The 19,918-nt window shown below is 46.5% G+C and overlaps 1 protein-coding gene across 5 annotated transcripts in view; it reads right to left on the bottom strand.

The window, feature by feature from the left end:
- The window catches only part of KANK4 (KN motif and ankyrin repeat domains 4), a 290,111-nt gene that overhangs the window by 46,622 nt on the left and 223,571 nt on the right, over positions 1-19,918 (bottom strand). For all 5 annotated transcript variants that reach the window (XM_063939217.1, XM_063939219.1, XM_063939221.1 and 2 more), the window contains 2 exons: positions 14,659-14,746; positions 3,228-3,447 (listed from right to left, as the gene is read on the bottom strand). In XM_063939217.1, coding sequence (XP_063795287.1) covers positions 3,228-3,447; positions 14,659-14,746 — 308 coding nt within the window. The remainder of the gene's footprint in view (positions 1-3,227; positions 3,448-14,658; positions 14,747-19,918) is intronic.

Raw genomic sequence — 19,918 nt, 5'->3', positions numbered from 1 at the left:
TAATGTGAATAAGGAGCAATATAGTGTGGTGTAATGAGAATAAAGAGCAATATGGTGTGGTGTAATGTGAATAAGGAGCAATTCAATGTAATGTTATGTGAATAAGGGGCACTATTGTGAGAAGTAACATATATAAGGTAAAGTGGTATTACTGTGTGATGTAATGTGAATAAGGGACACTATCGCATGATGAAATGTGAATAAAGTTGCACTGCTGTGTGGTGTAATTTGAAATGTACTGTTGTGTGGCCATCCCCTTCCAAGCAAGAACACGCCCCTTTTTGGGCTGTGCGCCGAATATGCGCACTGTTCCTATTTAAAATATAGGGGGTAGGAACACCAAAATGATTGCTTTGGGTGAGGGGTGATGGTGTTGGGAAAGGGGTGCAGGGTCAGAGGCGGAACTAGCGGCGATGCAAGGGGGCACCAGCCTAAATCTTGCCTAGGGCATCATATTGGTTAGGGCCGGCTCTGGGTGTCGCAGGCATGTAGGCGGAACTGCGTGAGAAGTGCAGGTAAGAGCACGCAGAGATTGTTGTTTTTATAAGGGGTCTCTTGTACCAAGGAAGCAAAATGCGCCCTGATGGTGACAACGACTGCACTAATAAGTTGATGGAAATGGTCGTAGCTCAGATGCGCCCAACTTTGCAAGCGGCAAATAGCCATTTACTTCCACACGTGCTCAGCAGGTTACCCTGATTCAGCATCACTGTTTGGACTATTTCATACTAATTGCAGCAATTCTAAATAAGTCCCCTCTTCACCACCCCCACACAACGTCCCATCTATGTGCCACCCATGAATTCCCACCATCTCCTACCCTTTAGTTCCTATCCTGCCTTTCCCTCCAGGCTTTGTTCTCCTCCCATGTTCCAATTTTGCCGTACCACGCCTCCTTACGCCCTCCACTACATCCATACACGGCGATGCTATCTGCGCTCTGCTCACCATGGTAATGTGCCTTCTGTAATACTACTTGCATTGTATTTCCCCTGTATTTGTATTACTATCTGTATTATGTTACTCTTGCTTATTATTTGTCACCTATTCTAAGTACAGATGTGTCCCCAACACCTATTCTTTTTGCGCTATATGGCAGAAGACGCATGGAATCACCCACGTATAGCAATTCCCGCGCTGCAAACTTTTCCTCTATTTTGCATCTTAGTACATATATAATGTAATAGGTGTTCTGCAGCAAAATAATTGGTATAAAGTTGCAGATGAAGCAGAATGATGCATGGTCGGGTCTTAAGGGCCCCATACACTAGAATTATAATGCCCGATTGCAGCCCAATTCGGGCATTCGGGGCGATATATTGGGTGAAATCGGGCATTTTCGTTGTGCTTTACACCCGATCCGATCCGATGTGCGTTCCGGTGATCATTGGATCGGATCTTCCCTAGATCCGACATATCACGAGTGCTGCACTCGTGATATGTCGGATCCCGCAGGAATGGCTGGGATCGTATAAGGGGGGTCATTCCGAGTTGTTCGCTCTGTAAATTTCTTCGCATCGCAGCGATTTTCCGCTTAGTGCGCATGCGCAATGTTCGCACTGCGACTGCGCCAAGTAAATTTGCTATGCAGTTAGGAATTTTACTCACGGTTTTTTCTTCGTTCTGGTGATCGTAATGTGATTGACAGGAAGTGGGTGTTTCTGGGCGGAAACTGGCCGTTTTATGGGCGTGTGGGAAAAAACGCTACCGTTTCTGGGAAAAACGCGGGAGTGGCTGGAGAAACGGAGGAGTGTCTGGGCGAACGCTGGGTGTGTTTGTGACGTCAAACCAGGAACGACAAGCACTGAACTGATCGCACTGGCAGAGTAAGTCTCGAGCTACTCAGAAACTGCACAGAGATGTCTTATCGCAATATTGCGAATCTTTCGTTCGCAATTTTAAGAAGCTAAGATTCACTCCCAGTAGGCGGCGGCTTAGCGTGTGTAAAGCTGCTAAAAGCAGCTTGCGAGCGAACAACTCGGAAAGAGGGCCAAGATACATCGTATGCAAAAGGACCGCATACGATGTATATTTTACTATCCTGCCGTCCGGGAGGATGCCGGGAGGTTGAAGGGAAATCCTAGACGACATGACGGACCGTCATGTCGTATAAGTGTATGGGGCCCTTTAGTCTTCGTTAGCTTATAGTGTACTAGGTACTCAGTCTTAGTGTTTTCGAGTAGATAAGTTGCAAAGGCTACACAGGGTGACTGTGACGCGATTGGAGGATAGGTGTACTGTGTGTGGACACATCTGTAATGTTCCGGCGGTCTTGTGACTGATGCCGGAATCCCAACAACACTTGGGAGACTCAGAGACTCAGGGTTCCTGTTAGGGCCCGGGGGGGAGGGTGAATGGTTAGGGGGTAGGGGTTGCCGTCTAGCTGTCGCCGACACCCCTGGAGGGTTAAAGTTAGGGTAGGGCAGGGTGGAAATATTTACCTCCGATGTTGGGATACCGCTGTTGCTCATGTGACTACCGGTATCACAACCACCGGGAAAACATACCAAACCCGTAAGGGATCTGGATGGTAGGTCGACAGCCAAAAGGTCAACCCTTATTGGTCGACATAGAAAAGGGAAATATGAAGACACATGAAAAGGTCGACATGGCTCTATTTTATTTTTTTACTTTTTCACACTTTACCATCCACGTGGACTACGATTGGGAATAGTAACCTGTGCAGAGCGCAGCGCGGCACCTTGCCAGCAGAATGGCGAGCAAAGCGGGGACGCGGTGCACTAACTGGGGTTCCTGGCCATGTTACGCCAAAAAAATAATAATCTCATGTCGATCTTTTCACTGTGTTGACCATTTTCCCATGTCGACCAATAGCGGTCGACCTATTGACCTTAACTAGGACGACCCTTTGATCCATAACCACCCGTAATGTTACCTGAATCGTGTCTGCCAACTGCTCTGTAAGGGGTATGGTAGAACGGAAGACCAGCACAGTATAGTGTACGTATGTTATTCAGCTTAGTAATACACAGGTTTTCAGATATGTCAAATACTGTCTTGCCGAAACCAATTTACTGTCCTGGACAAGTCACACACCCTAATAATATAAATCAATACTTGTTCTTCTGTGCATATCCGACACATTGCACCGGCAGGCAGAGCATGTTGAGTTGTATATAGAACAGATGGGGAGTGACAAGTCGCCAAATTTGCCGTACAAATACAACCATTCATTTTACAGTGCAACAGAAATAATTGCTCCCCACCTGTATCCAGTAAGAGTTTAACGATCCCAAAATTGGAATGTGACACACTGTAATGCAGAGCCGTATTGCCGTTCTCATCAGAGATATTGACGACCATCTGCAGCAGCGAAGGGCTGATCGATCGGAACTCCTCCAGATAGACGGAAACCAGATCAGGAGACGAGGACTTCTGGCTGGAGACTCGGAACCACTCTTGGCAGACGGTGTATAACGTTTGTCTCTACAACAGTATAAAAGTTATTAGTTACCAGCTCCGGCCAAACCGTGATGTCTATCTCCAAACAATCCTGAGATAACCACAAATGAGTAACCGCAGCACAATGTTCTATGAGATTCCATATAAATCAAACGTTTATTGCAAATGTAGATTATCTCTCTGTCCCCGGGGCTCATTCAGATGTTTACGCGGTGATTCCCCGGAGGCTTTCGCCAGAAGAGCAGTCTGATGAGGTCACCCCAGAAACTTGGAGCAGTGTCCAAAGCAGGACAAGAGAGCTAATCTCACAATATATCACTTGCTGAATATTAAAGTACCGTATAGGGCTCTGAGACTATCAATGCTACTTATTGTAATTGAGTGAAGACACTTCATTTGTTCTCCCACTTACAATAAATAAAATAAAAAACATGAGTAAGACAAGCATCTCTTAGGAGAGAATCCAATTGCGGGAAAAGTTCTTGCTCCCGGGAATTAGTGCAGTAGCAGCTGCACTTTACGGCACCTCAGACTTGCACAATTTTGTTTGCAGCCCCATAGAGCTACGTAATTGTGCAAATTCGGGGTGAGAGTGGGCCACGAGATGCGGTGCCATTGCTGGTGTTTAAACGCCACTGCAATGGCAATTTGCACCCATAGCCCGCAATTGGATTCCCCCAAGACTTTGCCGCTACACATTGCTGCATTTCTGAAACCCAAATCTATACCCTGTATTCACAATGGCCCTCATTCAGGCGGTCAGTGATTGACGCTCTCACGAGCAGGGCCCTCTTCCCTCATGTGCTTATCCTTTTATCTAATAATCTTTGACGGCACCAAATCCCGCGGTTTTCTGCCACCCTGATACTTATGTCAGTGTCGTCTACTGCTGTAGCTATGTTTATATACCCTGTACTTGTCCTATATTGTCTTCATCCGTAAGTCGCTGTTTTCCTGTTTTGATTATTTGGTTATGTGCTCTGTAATTGGGCGCTGCGGAACCATTGTGGCGCCATATAAATAATAATAATAATAATTGACAGTCTGATGCCGTTTGGGTATGGCAACGGCCTCTGTTTCTCCAGATGAAGGTGTGTCACTACCATTGCAGGGGAGGGCAGAGACCGGGATCTCTGTCAGAGGGGGAAGATTTCCTGGCTTCTAGGTAGGACTTGCAGCGTCCGACTTGAGTGACGCCATGGGTCCAGCAGACAGCCAATGTTGTCGAAGTGATCTGATAGTGGCCCGTGTAGTCTGCCTTATTTAATTTATTGTTTTGGCAACTTCAACTCTATTTGTTTTTTAGGGCTAGGATATTCCAGCTGGGATCATTAATGAAGCGTGACGCCCCCTGCTGCATTACCATATTAGTGCTATCGCTGCTGCCTCTATGTAAGCTTCCTGTCATATTCCCAAGTCCGTCTTTTTACCCGCATAAGCAGATGATGATTCTCTGTGCGCCATAGAGAGATTTGGGGGACGGCCTAGCAATGTCAGCCCACCCTCCTGAGCGTGTGTAAGGGGGCTGGTGCATGCACACCGGAACCCCATAAAAATAAGATTTTACTCACCGGTAAATCTATTTCTCGTAGTCCGTAGTGGATGCTGGGAACTCCGTAAGGACCATGGGGAATAGACGGGCTCCGCAGGAGACTGGGCACTCTAAAAGAAAGATTAGGTACTATCTGGTGTGCACTGGCTCCTCCCTCTATGCCCCTCCTCCAGACCTCAGTTAGGATACTGTGCCCGGAAGAGCTGACACAATAAGGAAGGATTTTGAATCCCGGGTAAGACTCATACCAGCCACACCAATCACACCGTATAACTCGTGATACTATACCCAGTTAACAGTATGAAATATAACTGAGCCTCTCAACAGATGGCTCAACAATAACCCTTTAGTTAGGCAATAACTATATACAAGTATTGCAGACAATCCGCACTTGGGATGGGCGCCCAGCATCCACTACGGACTACGAGAAATAGATTTACCGGTGAGTAAAATCTTATTTTCTCTGACGTCCTAGTGGATGCTGGGAACTCCGTAAGGACCATGGGGATTATACCAAAGCTCCCAAACGGGCGGGAGAGTGCGGATGACTCTGCAGCACCGAATGAGAGAACTCAAAGTCCTCCTCAGCCAGGGTATCAAATTTGTAGAATTTAGCAAACGTGTTTGCCCCTGACCAAGTTGCAGCTCGGCAAAGTTGTAAAACCGAGACCCCTCGGGCAGCCGCCCAAGAAGAGCCCACTTTCCTCGTGGAATGGGCTTTTACTGATTTAGGATGCGGCAATCCAGCCGCAGAATGCGCCAGCTGAATTGTGCTACAAATCCAGCGAGCAATAGTCTGCTTAGAAGCAGGAGCACCTAGTTTGTTGGGTGCATACAGGATAAAAAGCGAGTCAGTTTTCCTGACTCCAGCCATCCTGGAAACATAAATTTTCAAGGCCCTGACTACGTCCAGTAACTTGGAATCTTCCAAGTCCCTAGTAGCCGCAGGCACTACAATAGGTTGGTTCAAGTGAAAAGCTGATACCACCTTAGGGAGAAACTGGGGACGAGTCCTCAATTCTGCCCTATCCATATGGAAAATCAGATAAGGGCTTTTACATGACAAAGCCGCCAATTCTGACACACGCCTGGCCGAAGCCAAGGCCAATAACATGACCACTTTCCACGTGAGATATTTCAGATCCACAGTTTTAAGTGGCTCAAACCAATGTGTTTTCAGGAAACTCAACACCACGTTGAGATCCCAAGGTGCCACAGGAGGCACAAAAGGGGGCTGAATATGTAGCACTCCCTTTACAAATGTCTGAACTTCAAGCATTGAAGCCAGTTCTTTCTGGAAGAAAATCGACAGAGCCGAAATCTGGACCTTAATGGAACCCAATTTTAGGCCCATAGTCACTCCCGACTGTAGGAAGTGCAGAAAACGACCCAGCTGAAATTCCTCTGTAGGGGCCTTCCTGGCCTCACACCACGCAACATATTTTCGCCAAATACGGTGATAATGGTTTGCGGTTACTTCTTTCCTGGCTTTTATTAGCGTAGGAATGATTTCCTCCGGAATGCCCTTTTCCTTTAGGATCCGGAATTCAACCGCCATGCCGTCAAACGCAGCCGCGGTAAGTCTTGGAACAGACAGGGCCCTTGCTGTAGCAGATCCTGTCTGAGCGGTAGAGGCCATGGGTCCTCTGATATAATTTCTTGAAGTTCTGGGTACCAAGTTCTTCTTGGCCAATCCGGAACCACGAGTATCGTTCTTATTCCTCGCCTTCTTATTATTCTCAGTACCTTTGGTATGAGAGGCAGAGGAGGGAACACATAAACCGACTGGTACACCCCCGGTGTCACTAGAGCATCCACAGCTATCGCCTGAGGGTCTCTTGACCTGGCGCAATATCTCTTTAGCTTTTTGTTGAGGCGGGACGCCATCATGTCCACCTGTGGCCTTTCCCAACGGTTTTCCAACAGTTGGAAGACTTCTGGGTGAAGTCCCCACTCTCCCGGGTGTAGGTCGCGTCTGCTGAGGAAGTCTGCTTCCCAGTTGTCCACTCCCGGAATGAACACTGCTGACAGTGCTAAGACGTGATTTTCCGCCCATTGGAGAATCCTTGTGGCTTCTGCCATCGCCATCCTGCTTCTTGTGCCGCCCTGTCGGTTTACAGGGGCGACTGCCGTGATGTTGTCTGATTGGATCAGTACCGGCTGGTTTTGAAGCAGGGGCCTTGCCTGACTTAGGGCATTGTAAATGGCCCTCAGTTCCAGAATATTTATGTGTAGGTACGACTCCTGACTTGACCAAAGTCCTTGGAAATTTCTTCCCTGTGTGACTGCCCCCCAGCCTCGAAGGCTGGCATCCGTGGTCACCAGGATCCAGTCCTGTATGCCGAATCTGCGGCCCTCTAGAAGAAGAGCATTCTGCAGCCACCACAGCAGAGACACCCTGGTCCTTGGAGACAGGGTTATCAGCTGATGCATCTGAAGGTTCTTGCATGGAACCTGCCAAATGGAATTGCTTCGTATGAAGCTACCATTTTTCCGAGGATTCGTGTGCAGTGATGCACCGATACCTGTTTTGGTTTCAGGAGGTCTCTGACTAGAGATGACAGCTCCTTGGCTTTCTCCTGCGGGAGAAACACTTTTTTCTGTTCTGTGTCCAGAACCATCCACAGGAACAGTAGGCGTGTGGAAGGAACCAGCCGTGGAATGTTTAGAATCCATCCATGCTGTTGTAGCACTTCCCGAGATAGTGCTATTCCGACCAACAACTGCTCCTTGGACCTCGCCCTTATAAGGAGAACGTCCAAGTACGGGATAATTAAAACTCCCTTTTTTCTAAGGAGTATCATCATTTCTGCCATTACCTTGGGAAACACCCTCGGTGCCGTGGACAGTCCAAACGGCAGTGTCTGGAATTGGTCATGGCAATCCTGTACCACAAATCTGAGGTACTCCTGGTGAGGATGGTAAATGGGGACATGCAGGTAAGCATCCTTGATGTCCCGGGATACCATGTAATCCCCCTCGTCCAGGCTTGCAATAACCGCCCTGAGCGATTCCATCTTGAACTTGAATTTTTATATATGTGTTCAAGGATTTCAAATTTAAAATGGGTCTCACCGAACCGTCCGGTTTCGGTACCACAAACAGTGTAAAATAGTAACCCCCTCCTTGTTGAAGTAGGGGCACCTTGACTATCACCTGCTGGGAATACAGCTTGTGAATTGCCTCAGGCACAGCCTCCCTGCCCGAGGGAGTTGTCGGCAAGGCAGATTTGAGGAAACGGCGGGGGGGAGACATCTCGAATTCCAGCTTGTACCCCTGAGATACTACTTGAAGGATCCAGGGATCCTATGAGCGAGCCCACTGATCGCTGAAATTTTTGAGGCGGCCCCCCACCGTACTTGGCTACGCCTGTGGAGCCCCCGCGTCATGCGGTGGGCTCAGAGGAAGCGGGGGAAGAATTTTGATTCTGGGAACTGGCTGACTGGAGCAGCTTTTTCCCTCTTCCCTTGTCTCTGTGCAGAAAGGAAGCGCCTTTGACCCGCTTGCTTTTCTGAAGCCGAAAGGACTGTACCTGATAATACAGTGCTTTCTTAGGCTGTGAGGAAACCTGAGGTAAAAAAATTTCTTCCCAGCTGTTGCTGTGGATACGAGGTCCCAGAGACCATCCCCAAACAATTCCTCACGCTTATAAGGCAGATGTATGTGCCTTTTAAAGTCAGCATCACCTGTCCAGTGTCGGGTCTCTAATACCCTCCTGACAGAATGGACATTGCATTAATTCTGGATGCCAGCCGGTAAAATATCCCTCTGTGCATCCTTCATATATAAGACGACGTCTTTAATATGCTCTTATATTAGCAAACTAGTATCCCTGTTTGACAGGGTCACAGACCACGCTGCAGCAGCAATATCTGCAGGTCTCAGTCTAGTACCTGAGTGTGTAAATACAGACTTCAGGATAGCCTCCTGCTTTTTATCAACAGGTACCTTCAAAGTGGCCGTATCCTAAGACGGCAGTGCCACCTTTTTTGACAAACGTGTGAGCGCCTTATCCACCCTAGGGGATATCTCCCAGCGTAACTTATCCTCTGGCGGGAAAGGGTACGCCATCAGTAACTTTTTATAAATTACCAGTTTCTTAACGGGGGAACCCACGCTTTTCACACACTTCATTCACTCATCTAATGGGGGAACAAAACACTGCCTGCTTTTTCTCCCCAAACATAAAACCCTTTTTTAGTGGTACTTGGGTTAATGTCAGAAATGTGTAACACATTTTTTATTGCCGGGATCAAGTCACGGATGTTCCTAGTGGATTGTGTATATGTCTCAACCTCGTCGACACTGGAGTCAGACTCCGTGTCGACATCTGTGTCTGCCATCTGAGGGAGCGGGCGTTTTTGAGCCCCTGATGGCCTTTGAGACGCCTGGGCAGGCGCGGGCTGACAAGCCGGCTGTCCCATAGCTGTTACGTCATCCAGCCTTTTATGTAAGGAGTTGACACTGTCGTTAATACCTTCCACCTATCCATCCACTCTGGTGTCGGCCCCACAGGGGGCGACATCACATTTATCGGCATCTGCTCCGTCACCACATAAGCCTCCTCATCAAAACATGTCGACACAGCCGTACCGACACACCGCACACACACAGGGAATGCTCTGACTGAGGACAGGACCCCACAAAGCCCTTTGGGGAGACAGAGAGAGAGTATGCCAGCACACACCAGAGCGCTATATAATGTGGGGATTAACACTATAACTGAGTGAATTTTCCCCAATAGCTGCCTGTATATACAATATTGCGCCTAAATTTAGTGCCCCCCCTCTCTTTTTAACCCTTTGAGCCTGAAAACTACAGGGGAGAGCCTGGGGAGCTGTCTTCCAGCTGCACTGTGAAGAGAAAATGGCGCCAGTGTGCTGAGGGAGATAGCTCCGCCCCTTTTTCGCTGACTTTTCTCCCGCTTTTTTATGGATTCTGGCAGGGGTATTTATCACATATATAGCCTCTGGGGCTATATATTGTGATTATTTTGCCAGCCAAGGTGTTTATATTGCCCTCAGGGCGGGTTCCCCCCCAGCGCCCTGCACCCATCAGTGACCGGAGTGTGAGGTGTACATGAGGAGCAATGGCGCACCTTGGTGAAGACTGAAGTCTTCTGCCGCCGATTTTCCGGACCATCTTCATGCTTCTGGCTCTGTAAGGGGGACGGCGGCGCGGCTCCGGGAACGAACACCAAGGACGGGTCCTGCGGTCGATCCCTCTTGAGCTAATGGTGTCCAGTAGCCTAAGAAGCCCAAGCTAGCTGCAAGCAGGTAGGTTCGCTTCTTCTCCCCTTAGTCCCTCGGTGCAGTGAGCCTGTTGCCAGCAGGTCTCACTGTAAAATAAAAAACCTAAAATATACTTTCTTTCTAGGAGCTCAGGAGAGCCCCTAGTGTGCATCCAGCTCGGCCGGGCACAGAAATCTAACTGAGGTCTGGAGGAGGGGCATAGAGGGAGGAGCCAGTGCACACCAGATAGTACCTAATCTTTCTTTTAGAGTGCCCAGTCTCCTGCGGAGCCCGTCTATTCCCCATGGTCCTTACGGAGTTCCCAGCATCAACTAGGACGTCAGAGAAACTAGCATGTTCAGGGCATCACTGTGCAACCTCTGCTTCTCACGTATGTTTAGAGCAGGGCCTGAGGTGGGTGAGTCGGCATTGTCAACCGCTCCTCACCTTCAGGGCTTCTGGGGGATGCAGTGGTAGTAATTATGCCAATCGGCATAGATGTTGCTACAGTCTCATCTCTCATTTCATTAAGGCCTGGTCAGGTTCCTGTGTTAGTGAACTGAAATTGTAAATCATTTATTAGTTTAGCATTTACAAACTTTTGGAACCATGGTCCTGATTTAGAGATGGACGTGGCTGCAATCAAATGCAAATGCTAGTTTCAGCCTGCCCCTAGCGCGTGCTGTAACGTGCAAGCACCGAGACGCCCGCTGTCACTTCCTGTGCACACCGTAACACTGCTGGTGGTCCTGGACACGTCGGCATCAGAAAAACCATGTCATGTTCACCTGCTGTCCCATAGCACGCCCATGAGACGGGTTTTTGGCGTTCACTTCAGGCCGCCTCCCAGTCACCCCCCATAAACGCCCATGGTTTGTCCTCTCTTATGCAGCAGTGCATCTGCACTAAGGGTAACCCGCGGCATAGCAGTTTTCAGAATATTTCACGCAGGTGCAACAGCAAACAATAAGCTATGTGAACACATGCATTGCAGGTGCCTCTGTATCCGACTGTAGTTGTGCTATCTTTAGCATTTGTTGTTTTTTTAACTTTAAACTTTGCTAACCTGAATCTTATATTGACATATTTAGCTGTATGCCTTGCACTGTGCAGTGAGCGCTCTGATCTGGGTCCGTCCATTCTAGACCCGCCCCTGCTGTCTACCCAGAAGGATTCTGCAGTCACATGATGTTCGCAGACAATCTCCGCTGGGCAGGTCTATAGCCTGTTTTTTACATTAAAAACCTTTCCTCTCTCAAAGTTGACAAGTTCCGAAACCTAAGTCCTCAATTGTCTTCCTAGTCATAACTTTCATTGATAAATGGGCCCCATAGACCTCTTAGGGGTCTATTTACTAAGCCTTGGAGAGAGATAAAGTGAACAGAGATAAAGGGGTCTATTTACTAAGCCTAGAAGAGAGATAAAGTGAATGGAGATAAAGTACCAGCCAGTAAGTTCCTGTCATTTTTCAGCTTGTAACACGCCAGTTAGGATGGGCAGAAACTTTATCTCTCTCCAAGCTTTGATTCATACAGTATGCCCCTAAGGGGGACATTTACTAAGCAGTGATAAGAGCGGAGAAGTGAGCCAGTGGAGAAGTTGCCCCATCAACCAATCAGCAGCTCTGTATCATTTTATAGTATGCAAATTATAGATGTTACTTCAGTGATGATTGGTTGCCATGGGCAACTTCTCCACTGGCTCACTTCTCCGCTCTTATCACTGCTTAGTAAATGTACCCCTAAGTCTTGTAGTGAAACCTACAAAGACAAAAATGTGTACCGACAGAGATTTCCTTGTGTTGTGCTGTGGCCCTCATTGAGAGACGTACGCCGGCCTGATAGCTTGTGTTATCCCCAATGGTTGTACGGCGCAAAGGATCTGTACGGTGCATGCGCAGATCCGTGGTAGTGACTACGGTCGCAGTGGCCCCTGCTGCAGAATTAGCATATTTTCGGTCAGCAGCTGCTGTATGAATAGCGTCCATCTACTGTATGAATTTGGCCCTGCGTCCTTAAATGTAACTGTGCACAAATCAGTACAAATGAACTCTGCAGAAAGCTGCCATGAAAATAAGAACAGCAAGCTGTCACGGCTCGGAAGGCGTAGGCTTGCTGACAGTGGAAGCCGGGTATGACTGATAAATACAGTTGGGGTGGGTGTTGTATCTCACAAATGGCAGAAATACCGGCAGAGATCTCCCAGGTGGGAATGGCGGTGAGCGGTGACTGTTGTGTACAATCTGCCTTAAAGTGACTCTTGCAACTGGTCATTATATAAACCTCTAACGCAACACAGAGACAACAATGTATGCGAGATGATCTGATCAAACGTTATTAATTCATACAGTTCCGCAGGTCGTCTACGGTTTGTCTGTTTAATTTGGTCTCTCGGGAGCGCTGTTAAAACACGCAAATACCCAGAAGGTTCTGTGGCAGAATAATCTCTGCCCGACATTTTACCCAACATTCTGATAAACAAAGTACGTGCATCAATAACATTTGGCTTGCTATGAAATCCTGTGTTTCCTGAGTGATGGGAGTCTATGGCGGTGCTGATCGGCAGGAAGGAGCAATCATTAGGAGTGCAGCTATATGTTGCAGACGCTGCAGGTGTTTTCGGATCATTGATGTGACCACATGTGTGGAAATAATGGGCGCTAAGAGGATCTCTTCTTATCCTGGCTCCTGCTGTTTCCGTATACTGAAGCGTCGGAAACATATTATAACCGTAATTACCAAATTGTGTCCTGTCACAGCTAGAAAGCGAAGCATCTTCATAGGCGCATTTCCTAAAAATGTTTTCCGTATCATACAGAAACAGAGAGATTAATAACCCTACAGAAGGCTGCACATCTATCTCTATTATAAATATAATGAGGATCCTCAGCAAGACTCCACTATTTATAGAAACATTCTACGCAAGTTGGAAAACAGTCACACAATTCTCTATGAAACGTAAGTGGAATAAAAAGAAAGAGAAACAGGAGAGGAATTATCAATTGTAAGACCCTGAGACGGTGCATATTGCTATCCTATCTAAACTGTAAATGTGGGAAGGGGGGGGGAGGGGTTTCTGGTTTTTTATATTATTTAAATGTTTGATACAGCCTGCCCTATAGGATCTATAGTACTAATTTAATACTATCTACAGTATTAAATATTAATACTGTATTCCATACAATATCCAGCATATAAAAAGACCAATGTTTACATTAATGTCCAGGGTTGTTAATAGGTTCTTCTACAGCTCCGCCAGACTCTCACATTTACTCCAATGTTCTGACGGATGGGAGATTGTGGACTGCATTTGGAAACCCCCCTCTAGAAATCCTGCGTTTGCCACTGGCAGACATTATTTGATCTGAGCTCACGAGAATGCAGGTTATCCATTCAACAGGAAGTAGCAAACACGGTTAGGATACATTATCAGTGATGTCACTGGTTCCTAGTAACTGGATAGGCTGCACTCAGTGAGGTCACTTGTTCCTAGTGAATGGATAGTTGCACTCTCAGTGATGTCACTGGTTCCTAGTGAATGTATATGCTGCATTCTCAGTGATGTCACTGGTTCCTAGTGAATGGATAGGCTGCATTCTCGGTGATGTCACAGGTTCCTAGCGAATGGATAGGCTGCATTCTCAGTGATGTCACTGGTTCCTAGTGAATGGATAGGCTGCATTCTCAGTGATGTCACTGGTTCCTAGTGAATGGATAGGCTGCACTCTCAGTGATGTCACTGGTTCCTAGTGAATGGATTGGCTGCATTCTCTGTGATGTCACTGGCTCCTAGTGAATGGATAGGCTGCATTCTCAGTGATGTCACTGGTTCCTAGTGAATGGATAAGCTGCATTCTCAGTGATGTCACTGGTTCCTAGTGACTGGATAGGCTGTGCTCTCAGTGATGTCACTGGTTCCTAGTGAATGGATAGGCTGCATTCTCAGTGATGTCACTGGTTCCTAGTGACTGGATAGGCTGCCCTCTCAGTGAGGCCACTGATTCCTAAGGAATGGATAGGCTGCATCCCCAGTGACATCACCGATTCCTAGTAAATGGATAGGCTGCATTCTCCATGATGTCATTGGTTCCTAGTGAATGGATAGGTTGTGCTCTCAGTGAGGTCACTGGTTCCTAGTAAACGGATAGGACAAATCATCAGTGAGTGATAGACTGCATTCTCATGAATATTGCGTCACGCTGCATCACTGGTACAGGCTTCTTGAATGTTAAGAGCTCACTTAAAGGAATGTATTCAGAGAAATCGCTAAGACAGAGTATCACATGGAATGCAGCGCGAGCAGTAAGCTCTGAAAATAGTGGGGACACCAGAATCACTGATCCCTGTGTCTGTAGCACAGCAGTAACAATAGGTCAGTCAATCATTACATAATGCAGTGACCTCTAGCTGGGAGCAATAAGAAGAATGACAAAATGGGAAGAGCAATCTGTACCAGTTTGTTATCTGTGGTGGTCCTCAGTTCTGCAAGATGATGGCTCAGTATTTGACATTCGCTGCGAATCGCATCCCCCATTGAACATCTGCACAGAGACAAGAAACAAACTCTTTAGTATTTGTCTTCTCATTCTACATTGCATTGCTGTACAGGGCAGAGAGGTTTATTCCTGGCTGGACGGCACAGTTTGATCATTTGCACGTATTCATCGGATCAGCATACGTTGTTATGAACCCAGCAAAAACAGGGAGGCAGATGTATTAACCTGGAGACGGCATAAGGAAGTGATAAACTAGTGATATGTGCAAGGTGATTAAGGCACCAGCCAATCAGCTCCAATATGTAAATTAACAGTTAGGATCTGATTGGCTGCTGCCTTTATCACCTTGCACGTATCACTGGCTTATCACTTCCTTATGTCTTCTCCAGATTAATACATCTGCCCCAGGATTAGATCTGACTATGAAAATTCTCACTTCACCAAAAGATCACATCATAGTCTCATTTACAAAGTGAATCATTTAAGGCAAAACCGTCTTTCCGTTGAAAATCACAATTATAACTCATATGGGCCCCAGTTTTTTATTTTCTGCAACATTTCTCCAGTAATGAGATATATAACCCACGGAGTCATTCCTCACAGCTTTCCCCATCACTCACTGGGGGAGGGTTCTTATCACACAGTCATCAATGTATCTCAAAACAATAGTTTATTGTATACATAATTTGCAAACTAATTGATATATACAAACATTATTATATATATATATATATATATATTTATTTTTTAAATACAATACCGTTCTTCTGCGCTACAATTGTTTTCATAACAGATGGATGGTAGGCAGCTCTCACACTTAGGGGTATATTCAATTGAAGTCGGATCCATTCCGACATGCATTTGTCGGAATGGATCCGACAACCCCTATTCAAATCTCATCTCAATTCGACTTTTTCAAGTTGAATTGAGATGAGTGACCCAGAGGAGGGGGGAGAGCCGCGGGAAGACCAGCGGGGGAGAGCCGCCGGCAGATGGAGGAGATCAGCACTACAGTAGCGCTGCAGCAGGGTGTCACACAACCGCCCGACCTCACGGCAGTGTCCACCCGGCTCCAGCAAGCTAGCTGGAGCCGGGCGGACGCTGCCGTGAGCGGCGCGGCTGTGTGACACCCTGCTGCAGCGCTGTAGCGCTGATCTCCTCTGGCTGCCCGCGGCTCTCTTCCGTCTCCCTGCGGCTCTCCCCCCTCTCCTCCTCTGGGTCCGCATCTCAGTCCGACATCTTTTGATGCCGGACTGAGATGGTCGAAAAGGGGGCCAAAACAGTTTTCGACACAAGCACGTGGATCAGCAGCTATTCCGCCGATCCACGTGCTTTTCGACAAGTCAAATTCATCGACTTGTCGAAAATATTGAATAGGTCAAATCACGATTCGACCTTAAAAAGTCGAAAACTGACGTCTTTTCGACAGACGGCAGTTTTCGACTTCAATTGAATATACCCCTAAGTTCCCTGTTAGTCAGAACCAGAAAGAGAGAGTTATACTAAGCAGTAGCGTAAAAGCGCCAAAGAGGTGTGAATATACCCTCAAACAATTAATTTACCCACAACTCACTTCAGGTACAACTTATTCATAACATGTCAAGAGAGATGTACAACGTTCCAATCAAAAATAGATTTATTAAAAAGTCCTTTTCATAAAAGATCATTTATTCGATCAGAAAAGTAAAACAGGGTCCATGTTGTAACAGTATAACTTTCGACATCTTGCTAGGAAGATCTGGGAGTCACAGTAGCATGAGAAAAAAAACAACGCGTTTCGTCTCTCAATGAGACTTCATCGGGGTATAAATTCATCCAAAATGCTGATTGCAAATATAATTTGTAGGGATGCTGCTAATGCCAACTTATTGTGCCGATTAAAGAAGACACTAGATGTCACATCAAAAAAACCTGACTTCCCAATAGGCTGAATATACAAAGATCGGATAATTGGTCAATCAGATTAAGGGATAAGCTTTAAAAGCAGATTCTGCCTAAGCTCTGTGGTGGTGGTGTAACAGATGTTGGTTATCAGATGTTGGGATCACTGGTGTTACACCACCACAGAGCTTAGGCAGAGAGGTCGGGAGAAGGTTATACAACATGGACTCTGTTTACTTTGCCGATCGAATATATGATCTTTTGTGAAAAGGACCATTTAATAAAACTATTCTTGATTGGAACATTGTACATATCTCTTAACATGTTATGAATAAGTTGCCCCCGAATTGAATTGTGGGTAGGTTAGTTGTTTGAGGGCATTTCACACCTTGTTGGCTCTTTTCCACTACTGCTGTGTATATATATATATATATATATATATACACTGCTCAAAAAAATAAAGGGAACACTAAAATAACACATCCTAGATCTGAATTAATGAAATATTCTTATTAAATACTTTGTTCTTTACATAGTTGAATGTGCTGACAACAAAATCACACAAAAATGATCAATGGAAATCAAATTTATTAACCCATGGAGGTCTGGATTTGGAGTCACCCTCAAAATTAAAGTGGAAAAACACACTACAGGCTGATCCAACTTTGATGTAATGTCCTTAAAACAAGTCAAAATGAGGCTCAGTAGTGTGTGTGGCCTCCGCGTGCCTGTATGACCTCCCTACAATGCCTGGCCATGCTCCTGATGAGGTGGCGGATGGTTTCCTGAGGGATCTCCTCCCAGACCTGGACTAAAGCATCCGCCAACTCCTGGACAGTCTGTGGTGCAACGTGGCATTGGTGGATGGAGCGAGACATGATGTCCCAGATGTGCTCAGTTGGATTCAGGTCTGGGGAATGGGCGGGCCAGTCCATAGCATCAATGCCTTCATCTTGCAGGAACTGCTGACACACTCCAGCCACATGAGGTCTAGCATTGTCTTGCATTAGGAGGAGCCCACCGCACCAGCATATGGTCTCACAAGGGGTCTGAGGATCTCATCTCGGTACCTAATGGCAGTCAGGCAACCTCTGGTGAGCACATGAAGGACTGTGCGGCCCCCCAAAGAAATGCCACCCCACACCATTACTGACCCACTGCCAAACCGGTCATGCTGGAGGATGTTGCAGGCAGCAGAACGTTCTCCTTGGCGTCTCCAGACTCTGTCACGTCTGTCACATGTGCTCAGTGAGAACCTGCTTTCATCTGTGAAGAGCACAGGGCGCCAGTGGTGAATTTGCCAATCTTGGTGTTCTCTGGCAAATGCCAAACGTCCTGCACGGTGTTGGGCTGTAAGCACAATCCCCACCTGTGGTCGTTGGGCCCTCATACCACCCTCATGGAGTCTGTTTCTGATCGTTTGAGTAGACACATGCACAGAGCCGGCCTTAGGCATAGGCAAACTAGGCAAATGCCTAGGGCATTTGGTATGCTTAGGGGCACCAGCAGCTTCTGCTGATTAAAATGATATGCAGCATGCCTATATTCTGTGTGTGACTGCGGCTGTATCTGCATACGAAATGCTACGTTGCAGTGTATTCCTGGAAATCACTGTAATGTAGCATTTTGTATGCAGATACAGCCGCAGTTGCACACAGAATATAGGCATGCTGCATATCATTTTAATCAGCAGAAGCTGCTTGTGCATCCTAGCCACATAGTAATGCAAATAATGTGATGCATTTTCATAAACAAAAGGCAGCTGACGTTAGCAGAGCTGCCAGCTGACTCATGCCAGGCATCTCCTGCAGAACTAGCGGCGGTGCTAGGGGGCACCAGCCAAAATCTTGCCTAGGGCATCATATTGGTTAGGGCCGGCTCTGCACATGCACATTTGTGGCTTGCTGGAGGTCATTTTGCAGGGCTCTGGCAGTGCTCCTCCTGTTCCTCCTTGCACAAAGGAGGAGGTAGCGGTCCTGCTGCTGGGTTGTTGCCCTCCTACGGCCTCCTCCACGTCTCCTGATGTACTGGCCTGTCTCCTGGTAGCGCCTCCATGCTCTGGACACTACGTTGACAGACACAGCAAACCTTCTTGCCACAGCTCGCATTGATGTGCCATCCTGGATGAGCTGCACTACCTGAGCCACTTGTGTGGGTTGTAGGGAGGTCATACAGCCACGTGGAGGCCACACACACTACTGAGCCTCATTTTGACTTGTTTTAAGGACATTACATCAAAGTTGGATGAGCCTGTAGTGTGTTTTTCCACATTAATTTTGATGGTGACTCCAAATCCAGACCTCCATGGGTTAATAAATTTGATTTCCATTGATCATTTTTGTGTGATTTTGTTGTCAGCACATTCAACTATGTAAAGAACAAAGTATTTAATAAGAATATTTCATTCATTCAGATCTAGGATGTGTTATTTTAGTGTTCCCTTTATTTTTTTGAGCAGTGTATATATATATATATATATATATATATATATATATATATACACATACACAGTTGTGCTCATAAGTTTACATACCCTAGCAGAATTTGTGATTTTCTGGCCATTTGTCGGAGAATATGAATGATAACTCACAAACTTTTCTTTCACTCATGGTTAGTGGTTGGGTGAAGCCATTTATTGTCAAACAACTGTGTTTACTCTTTTTAAATCATAATGAAAACAGAAATGACCCTGATCAAAAGTTTACATACCCCCAGTTCTTAATACCGTGTATTGCCCCCTTTAACATCAATGAGAGCTTGAAGTCTTTTCTTTTGTGGTAGTTGTGGATGAGGCTCTTTATTTTCTCAGATGGTAAAGCTGCCTATTCTTCTTGGCAAAAAAATTCTTGGGCTGTCTTGCATGAACTGCACGTTTGAGATCTCCCCAGAGTGGCTCAATGATATTGAGGTCAGGAGACTGAGATGGCCACTCCAGAACCTTCACTTTATTCTGCTGTAGCCAATGACAGGTCGACTTGGCCTTGTGTTTTGGATCATTGTCATGTTGGAACGTCCAAGTACGTCCCATGCACAGCTTCCGGGCTGATGAGTGCAAATTTTCCTCCAGTATTTTCTGATAACATGCTGATCAAGTTTCCAGTGCCTTTGTAGCTCACACATCCCCAAAACATCAGCGATCCACCTCCGTGTTTCACAGTAGGAATGGTGTACCTTTCATCATAGGCCTTGTTGACTCCTCTCCAAATGTAACGTTTATGGTTGTGGCCAAAAAGTTCAATTTTGGTCTCATCACTCCAAATGACTTTGTTCCAGAAGTTTTGAGGCTTGTCTCTGTGCTGTTTGGAGTATTGTAAGCGGGATGCTTTGTGGCATTTG

This window comes from Pseudophryne corroboree, chromosome 9, assembly GCF_028390025.1.
Source record: "Pseudophryne corroboree isolate aPseCor3 chromosome 9, aPseCor3.hap2, whole genome shotgun sequence".
In the NCBI taxonomy this organism is placed as follows: domain Eukaryota; kingdom Metazoa; phylum Chordata; class Amphibia; order Anura; family Myobatrachidae; genus Pseudophryne; species Pseudophryne corroboree.
This window is presented reverse-complemented; position numbering and strand designations above follow the sequence as displayed.